Here is a 10,042-nt window from a genome sequence, read left to right on the forward strand (position 1 = left end):
TGTGGGTTGCCCCGAACCATTTTGATTTGCCGCATTTCACTTATTAAGAGAAGAAGGCATAAAAAAAAAATCGGCTGACCTTTTTTCTTTAGGCCAGCCGTTTCAAAATGTTTTTAAAAAAATTTTAGGGAAAAAGTTAAGGGAAAATACGTTTTGGCTGAAGGTTGTGGGCATGCCCACCGTGTCGTGTAATTCACTAAACAGAAGAAGTTTATATGTTTTGTGAGTAAGCTATATAGCGTGTAATTCAATTTATATCGAGTTAATTATTGAGTTTACGTAAGTAAAAAAAAAAAAAATACAAAACATGGTACAACTGTTATGGTATGATCATAATGTACATATAAACTAATTTGTAAATTTATTGTACATTACTAATTATATGACGGATAAAACGTTTGACGTATTTACGTCTGTCTTATAAAAATCGTACTTAAAATATAAGCTGCTCTGCTATTACCTTTTTGTATATATTAACGAGCTAAAGTAATTACTCTATTGATTCACATTGGAAGTTACAGATTACGTACTTAAAAATAAACTACTATTATCAATCTACAATAAAATTATAATAATGCACCATTCGTATTACAATAACAGACATTTAAACGATCTACATGAATTATCTAGGAGAGAACAATAAGCATCAGAAAAATTATAAGCAATAATTAGAAGAAATTTGTAGAATTGTCAAGTTGTCAAGAAATGTTTTTTTACGGAATATTAAATTTGTAGTTTGATTATATTATGCAAGCAGGCACAATAGGTACATGTGCCAGTTAATATTAATTATAAAAATATCATTTATATTATTTTCTGTAACACATTAAAAATTACATAGGTAGGCGACAAATTTAATTTAACTTTGGATTTACACAACCCTTTGCATCTCATTTAAATATGTATTTTATGGTATTTTTTACCATATTTCGTACCTATCGTTTACAATTTATTCTAAATACATTGAATTAGTATTGCTTCAATATTTATCACCAACACACCTTAACGATGTAATAAAATCAAACTTTAAATAAAATTATGAAACAACTATATTAATATATATTTGTGCGTTTATAATATTTTCATACCATTATTAATTATGTTATAAAACATATACTTGTTTTAAAACCAATCAAATTAATTTAAACATACAATAATTTGTATGGTAAGATAATGCAGTGTAGTAGGTTTTTACAGAATTATAATTCAAACAAATGTGTAACGCTCTGGCTTGCATTGGAACAACGCGAAGTTAAATGTTAATAGCGGCAAATTAGTGACGGAAATGTTTTATAATGGTCTAAGATCCGAACCTAAATCTATCTTCACCGAGTTGATAATAGAATGAAACATACTTTTATGTAATATAAAGCATAGCTAAGTGAGGATCTATTTACGTTCGGATCTTCTACGATAAGGACACATCCTACTCTCTTAAACAAGTATATATTTCAATAAATAATGTAAATATTTCCATGAATACATGAAATGTTTGAGTAAATAATAATAAGTATAAAATTAGTGTTTTATACGTCTAAGATATTCAAACATCGCCTAATAAACACAACAAATATTACAGTATCAATTAACAAATTATTAACCGCTTATTCCACTATATTATTAATTTGACTTATATACTTGAAACAGCTGTTGATATTGACTTTAAAATTAACTATTTGACAAAAATTTAGACTGTTAAAGAAATTACCGAAATTTATCCCTATTATTTTTTCTTATAATTGTGTTTGCTAGCAAACGAAAAAACCGACATCAATTACATCGAAAAGGAATACAACGTAAATAGACGAAAAAAATTAATAAACGCACTAGTCGTCACTACGATTTTAGAGGGTTTCCCTCGATTTCTCTGGGATTCCATCATCAGATCCTTATCATGGTAGCACACTTGGGATCTCCTTTCCAACAAAAAAGAATTATCAAAATCGGTTCATAAACGACGAAGTTATCCCCGAACATATATATATATATATATATATATATATATATATATATATACGGTCGAATTGAGCAACCTCCTTTTTTGAAGTCGGTTAAAAAATAGTGATGTCCTGATATGATCATTTGAGACGGAAGACAAACACGAAGTCCAAAGCCAATTTAAAACAACTACTAGTACTATGTATATTTAAAATCATTTAAATAAATTTGATTCCATCCAACGTTTAAAAAATTTTCAATTTTATTGGTTTCGGCCGTGAAGTTAGTGTCGCAGTCAATTAGTCAAATTATTCCCTCGAGTGGACGGCTACCTCTTTCATTAAACAACGATATCGAACACACAATTCAATAATACACTCTGTGACTATTACCTTACAAATTTAATTTTAAACGAAATTTACAATTGAAATTTTTACTAACTCAACCCCATGACGCCTTTTAGTTAGTTTATAGCGGTCGTCCGACAACCTATCAAAACAATCATAACTAAACCAAACACGTTTGGCCACATGGCCGGACATCACTGTAATATTACATAGCCTGTATGGAATTGCTTGTAATGTTATCGGCCACGTTGATGCAGGCCCAAATTGCAGTAATACATGGCCCATTCAGACGCCCCATTAGTAAAATAAATATAATTAATTTGGAGTAATAAGTATGTATTATATTGTTACTTATTGTTAGTGAGTTTTAGTTGTATTATATTTATTGAAACGAATTCATGCCCCCACAAACTGTTAGTTAATTTTCAAACTTTTTTTTGTTAATTCATACAAAAAAATTGTAGCCTTTAAAGTTAGACAGATAATTTAAAAAAGGCCATGTTAATATCTATATATATTTTATAAGATGATATAAATAAGCATCAACACAAAATTATTTGAATAAACAACTGAATTCTTCAAAAGTAATTTAACAGATGTTTCAAGTTATCTTGACACGGGAGTGTATTTAAACTTATTCTTGTGAAAATTCAATTTTTGGTTTGTGCGACGGTGACGCGGCTATCATCATTGTAACTATAATAACTCACTTCTGTCGGCAATAAGAAATTACCTTACATATATATGTAAAATAACTTTTTATTAAAAACACTCTTGGCAGTATAGGCATGGCTTGAGCGCTAGGCGACAGTGGTGATCGCTTATGCAAATCATACTGCGGTCGCAAATAGGAAATAGTTTCGTTCATTACAAAAATATATAAAAAGTAGGTATATGTTGAAGTGTCAGCATTCAATTGCCGTACCGCAAAACCGCGCGCAAAGATTACTTGAAACGTCTACTTTTTAAAGGCAATCTACAGTTGAGCAAGATGCAAGAATGCTTATTCCTGTGTCATCTTATTATGTCAAGTTGATAAATACATACAAGCCAAATTATACTCCGTAATAATATCTAAGAGGATGTTGAGAAATCTCAAGCAGTGAGTATTTTTAGTCTATTGTTTGTTTTCACACTACTAGTGCAACTTAAACTGTAAATATTTAAATACAATTCTACAAAAATTCTACTAGATTTTTTTAAACTTAGTTACTTTTAAATATATTGGGCAAGATTTATTGTTCAAGATAAGGTTAATTTTCTGAAAATGTTGATGAGTTTTAAAAAGTTTTCAATTTATAAATGACAAAATTCAATAACATTAGTTCTGGTGTATTTACAGTTTAAAAATTTTATTCTTTATAATTCAAAAAAATAATTTTACTGCCCCTTGAATTGAAATTTTAAATTCTCATTTCTTTGACAATATAGGTTATCGAAAATCATTAAATCCTTATAATTTTTAGCCTCTTTTATTAAAGACAACTTGTATAAAATAAATGAGTTTTATTCACAAATAATACACAATGTACAACTAAACTGTACTGTCAAAGTATCCGCAACCACAATGTCAAATCTGCACACACAATTTTCAATGCACACTAAGTGTCTCAGCTTGAACCAGCCTATTATTACATTTTAAAGAAATATTTAACCAATTCTCATTACACATATAAATTATTGCTCAATTTTATCTATAGGCAAACTTACACTTACAGTTTGTGAGTCTGTCGAGTTAGCCGAGTCTTCGGAAAGCAGGCGACTGAGTTGGGCGTCCAGTACATCGGTCTGGCGTGCTTCCCTCTTAGCCTCGGAAGGAAACTCATCATCTCCAGCCATCATGCCCTCGTCTAGATACGAAAACGAATCTAAATTAATCTCCGACGTGGTTATTGCCGTACTATAAATATCTATTCGTCTCTGCTGTGATTTTGCCTCCGCGACTTTTTCCGAAAGTTTTGCCCGGGCTTTTAACAGCGCCTCAGACTCGCACTTGTCGATTTTTATATCGTTATCCTGTATTTTACTCAAAAGTTTCGATTTAATCGCAAATGACGAATCGTTACTCGATGAACCGTCATCCTGGAGCTGACTAAGTAGCGTTCTCGTAGTTCGAGATAGCGCGCTCGGATTGCTATATTGTTCGATGTTATCACCTAAAAATTTAATTTAGTTAAATTAACCTAAAATATCAACAAGTTAAAAAATATATTAAAGACAAACATACCTGTCGGTGTATCAGTTTGCATTCTTTCTGTCTCTAAGTGTTGGGTTTTCGCTTTCCGACTATCTACCATGTATTCATTTTCACTATCGCTTGACATGCCGAGATCTAAGTGTAAAGAATTTAGTTTGTCGACGTCATCTTTACTTTTGCCAGGTGTAGGGTCTAATTCCATTTCCCACTCTGTAACACTCGTTGGATCTTTGACACCCTCAGATTCCTTAATAAAATCCGATTTTTCTTTCTCAATTTTGTCGATTATATTTAAGTTGGGTTGATCGAGCCTTTCCATTTCTTGAAGACTCGTTGTTGAATCTAAACTGCTTGTGTTACAAATTTCCGGAGTTATTTGATTTTCGAATAGAACTGGAGTTTCTTGAGTGATCTCTTGATCCATGCTTGATTGGTCTTTATCGGGAGTACATGGAGCATTAGAAGTCCGACCACCTAATATTTCAGACATAGTAGTTGTGCGTCCAGATTGCTCATTATTGAGTTCCAAAACGATAACATTTCCGGATTTGGATGGATCAATTTGATCCGATTTTGTTGTTTGTAATAATTTATTAACATTTTTTCCCATAATTATTTTAGAGACATCATTACCATTTTTAGTAAATGTGAGAGTTTTACCTAAAGTAGCTCCTTTCTGAACAACTATAACGTTGCCTTTAGTATTCATAGGTCTAATTATGGGATTCATTATTTTTGGAGTTGAAACCGGCGGCACTAAGCCTTTCACAGGAATAATATCTGCCATGTTAGCAGTTTTTATTGGTTCTACACCAACAATTTTTGCTTTTGAAGGAATAGCATTTACGACTGTCGGTTTAGACATAACAGTGATAGCAGGCGATTTCGTTATTTGCACATTTTGATGGGAACTAACAGAAACGAGTTTCATTGCAGTCGGGATTCCTTTAAAATGAAACAACGGAAGTTGTCCTTCTTTATTTGCTTTAGCAGGTACAACAACCATTTTTTGACCTGATTTTTGATTTAAAACAAAAGTTTTTGCAGATACTTTCAAATCTGTAGCTGGTATCCCTTTCGGAGTCAATGTTTCCACTGTTTTATTTGATATGCTATTTGGAATACTGTAAGTGGTATCTTTAATCGGTGTTGAAATCACTGACGATGTTACAATAACTTTTGAGCTAGGCAATCTATTTTCAATTGATGATTTCGAAACAACAATCATTTTTTCAGCCTGTTTGATGGGGGTCAGTGCTGTTCGCGGTTTCGGGAGTGTCCCAATAACTTTAGTAGTAACAACTTTACCACTTGTATTAATTGGTTTATGAGTAGAACTAGGTGATACGACCATTTGTCGATTTGATAGAATTTTAACTTCCTCGTTAGGCTTTTGTATTACCTTGAATTCTGACATTTGTACTTTTCTATCAGCAGCATTTTCACCACGCTTTTTTATTATAAGTTGACAGGGTTTGCTACTGACAGCTTGTTTGGTTACAGGGGTGGCTTGAGTTTGCAATGAGGCTTGACCGTCAGGTTGTGAACTGTCTGACACTGCCAACTCATGAGGTACAGTTGCAGGCTGGGTCAGAAGTTGCATTGTAGGCGAATCTGAGACCATACTTGGAGACGAAAGCACTTTTGGTTTTATTTCCTCTAAGTAATCTGGTTTTGTTTTATTTCCTAACAATGACTGAGCGTAACTGGCTTGAAATGAACTTGGCGGTCCTGAATAATCTGGTTGTGGTCCCGAATTGTACTGTCCTGTATGTTTGTTAGGTGACATTGTTTGTCCCTGAGTTTTCCTTTGTGCCTTCAGGGCGGCTGGTGTTCTAGAACCTTGTTTATGTGACCTATGTTTTAATGATGTTAAACGACCTGCGTGAGGTTGATTGGATTTACTTGTTGACACTTTGCTTACTTGGTTGTACGAGTGTTTAGAATGCCCTGACGATTTACCTGGAGCAGAAAATATGATTGAAAAATCTATAAATTTTGAGTGTTGTAAATGCATATAAAATTATATAATACTGACTTGCAGATGGTTGAGAATATCTTGAATATGCTTGTGATAAATTAAGGTGTTTCTGATTTTTGTTCACTTGTATATTTCTCATATTTTTTACTGGTGTGGATGTTTCATCTGGTAATGCACCCCCTTCAGGTACTTTTCGTTTACGACTTATAAGTTCAGTTTCCCAAATCTATAAGAAAAAAAAATTGAACAAATTATAGAAAAATAATATCACATCGTATATATAATATCATCGTAATTATATATATATATATATATATATAAGCTTACTTTGGGCGTACTGTCTTCCATGGCTATGGGTGGATATGATGATTCATCCATTTCATTTGATTCAGCAGTCTGTCCTTCAGAATCTGCTATTTCCTCTTCATTTGACTTAGGAGCTATTAGTTTTTCAGTCTCAATTCTATTTTTAATTTCTTTATTTTCCGCTGCAGCTGCCTCTGCAGCTTTATCTGCTATTTCTGTGTACATGGTCTGTGCAAAGCCTCGAGGCATTAGAGGTATTAGCCTTCGACCTTCGCTTATCCATCCTAATCCTGTGTTGGGACCAGCAACTCTGAAATCATGAAATATCTTATTAGTATAAGACTAGCTTATTGGTTAGGTTTTAGTTACCCTGCCTTCTGTTCTGGATATTGTCAGTTCGATTCCTGTCCTTAGTCTAATGTTTTTACTAATAGGTTCATTTATTTAAAAAAAAAAAATATATATATCAGTCAGCATTTACCTAAAACACGCGCATTAAGTTGCCTACCTTAGGAATAACCATGTCTGTATGTTAGACATATATATTTATTTATTATTATTACATTAAAAATTATATTACACATAATTGTGTATACTGCATGTTTAAAAAGATTGTCTTTTGTAAGAATATAATTATTTTCAATTTCATTTAAATTTATACTAATATTATAGAGCTGAAAAATTTGTTTGTTTGTTAGAATGCGTTAATCTAAGGAGCTACCAATCCAATTTGAAAAATTCTTTCAGTGCTAGATAGTCCATTTAACGAGGAAGGCTATAGTATGACAGAATTGTCCCCATTTCAAAGTTCCATGCGGACGAAGTCGCGCGCACAAGCTAGTTATTTATAAATAGCTAACAAAATAGTGAATATCTTACAAAAGGCAGGTTAAGTGTAAAATAATGTAATATAATATTAAAGATAATAATCACTTCAGCCTATTGCAATCTACTGCTGGACATAGGCCTCCTCAAATTCACGGCAGACATTACGGTTTTCACCAATCCTCTTCCAACTTACACCGCTAATCTTACGTAGATCGTCAGTCTAGCGGGCCGGAGGACATCTCACACTGCATTTATTATGACGCCGTCTCCACTCCAGGACATGGCTGCTCCAACGGTCATTGGTCCTGCGACACAGGTGACCAGTCCACTGCCACTTCAACTTGTTAATTTGTGGGTTATGTCGGTTACTTTCCTTCTCTCGCCGATAGTCTCATTTCTAATCCTATCTTTGAGAGAAACCCCAAGCATAGTCTGTTCCATTGCAAGTTGAGCGACTTTAAACTTGTGGACCACGCCCTTGGTCAGTGTCCATGTCTCGGGGCCATATGTCAATACAGGCAGGACTCATTGCTCGAAGATAATCTTAATATATATAAATCTCGTATCACAATGTTTGTCCGCGATGAACTCTTAAACTACTTAACCGATTTTAATCAAATTTGCACACCGTGTGCAGTTTGATCCAACTTGAAAGATAGGGTATATTTTGTTTTGATATATGTAATTATTATATTTAAGAAAAAAAATAAGGCGATACGAAGTTTGCCAGGTCAGCTAGTAATCATATACAATATTAAATAAATATTTCTTAATAATGAATAAAAATTTCTTTTTTTACTAACATAAATTTAACATATTTTATTTACATTATACAATTATAGTCCTGGATTAACATTCAAACTTTTGTTATTGGTAAATTTTTAATTTCTAAATAGTTAAAATATTTATTGCAGGAAACCATACATATTTTTTTTTATAGTATTTACAAATTATATATTTAAATTTAGGTATTACAATAAAAGCAGAATAGTTAGTAAATATATTCTTTGTAAATTATTCATTTATCTGTTGATTTGATTCAAAAGAAAAAAAAAATACAAGAATGGAAAGTATAAAAACCAAGATATTTTGTAAATAACTATGAACTGAAATAAACTAAATCAGTCTGTAGATTTCCCATGACTGGGACTACCGCCTCTCCAAACAGAGAAGAGTTAAATCGTTAAGATTTTTTCCCTTCATTTTAATTTTTGCAACAAAATTTATTAAATTTAAATTTTATTTTTTTTAGGAAATTCTCCAGTAACAATTTTCTTTTAAGATTTTATTTTTTTGTAGCCTAATAGTGTTAAAATTGTATATTATTATTAGACAGATAATATTCATTCAAAATTATAAAGAATATTTTTTAAATTATTTTTCTAATATATAAGTAAACTTTACAGGCTTTTTTAACCATAAAATAGTCATAATATATTAATATTTTATAGCTATAAATATTTCAAAATATTTGTACCAAGTATGTTGTATTTAAATTTATATTTATTATTTTAGAGGTTATCTGTCAAATAAATAATAAAAAAGATTGTAATATTTCAAATAAACAATAGTTTAAAATATCTCAACATGGTTTTGTATAGCTTATACTCAAATAAGAAAAGATCTATGAGGCCTAGAAATTATTAGAGTCAACATGAAGCAATATAAAGTAGTATAATTTTATATCTTAAATAATCCCATTGAAAGTGGCATTAACTTCTACACAAATGAAATTCAATGCCATTTCCATACATTTCAACTTCAAATGTATTCAGCCATCTTTGCCATTGTTGTGTGTAAATTTAAAATAAAGTTGTAGCATATATAACAAATTTTAAATTGAATCTTACTGTTCAGCAATGGTTGCTAAGAGTTCATCATTTGATACGCGACGCGCTTCGGCGCTATGTCGATCATTGCTTATGTGCAAAACGGCGCGTAGTTCCTCAAGCAACTTTTTTCTGTTGTCTTCCAATGCCCCCTGAGCCCTGAATACACTGATCATATTCGAGTAGGCTTCTAATTCTAGAAGTAAATGAACAAATGTTAAAAGAGATATGTAAAAGTAATAACAAAATGCACTGACCAGAGTCGAATCGCTGTAAGCGTTGTCTAAGAAAACCATAGGAGGGAAAACGAATGCTATTATAAAACTAAATATATACCGAGTCTTCTTAGCGTCCGACGACATTCGTCGCGGGTCATATTAAGCAGCACTGGCCACATGTTTAATCTTTTACATTAAACACTCATAAATAACTATGTATTTGTACGACTTTAACCATATTTTATTAAAATACTTTACTGGCAAATATCCATACTGTTTACTTCAAACTAGGGCTAACCGATTGTCCGATTCAAGTAAATACGAGACTGTACTCGATATATGTTATCCGTATAGTACTATTAAAATCGATTATTTGATAATGTATATGAAATTAATTG

General features: G+C 31.8%; 1 protein-coding gene across 1 annotated transcript; it reads right to left on the reverse strand.

The window, feature by feature from the left end:
- Positions 1-3,741: 3,741 nt before the first annotated feature.
- Positions 3,742-9,966, reverse strand: LOC123669205 (BRCA2-interacting transcriptional repressor EMSY). Its single transcript, XM_045602830.1, has 6 exons — positions 9,763-9,966; positions 9,448-9,622; positions 6,791-7,079; positions 6,521-6,689; positions 4,513-6,471; positions 3,742-4,441 (listed from the first exon to the last, which is right to left on the reverse strand). The coding sequence occupies exons 1-6, from the start codon at positions 9,821-9,823 to the stop codon at positions 3,963-3,965; spliced, it is 3,132 nt and encodes a 1,043-aa protein (XP_045458786.1). The 5' UTR covers positions 9,824-9,966; the 3' UTR covers positions 3,742-3,962.
- Between the last annotated feature and the right edge of the window lie 76 nt (positions 9,967-10,042).

This window comes from Melitaea cinxia, chromosome 3, assembly GCF_905220565.1.
Source record: "Melitaea cinxia chromosome 3, ilMelCinx1.1, whole genome shotgun sequence".
NCBI lineage: Eukaryota > Metazoa > Arthropoda > Insecta > Lepidoptera > Nymphalidae > Melitaea > Melitaea cinxia.

Excerpts from the sequence above, each read along its gene's own strand:
- LOC123669205 (XM_045602830.1), bottom strand. The coding sequence starts at position 9,823 with ATGTGGCCAGTGCTGCTTAATATGACCCGCGACGAATGTCGTCGGACG. Across the intron at positions 7,080-9,447 it reads TTAGCAACCATTGCTGAACA|AGTTGCTGGTCCCAACACAG; the intron begins GTAAGATTCAAT and ends TCATGATTTCAG. Across the intron at positions 6,690-6,790 it reads TGGAAGACAGTACGCCCAAA|ATTTGGGAAACTGAACTTAT; the intron begins GTAAGCTTATAT and ends TTTTTCTTATAG.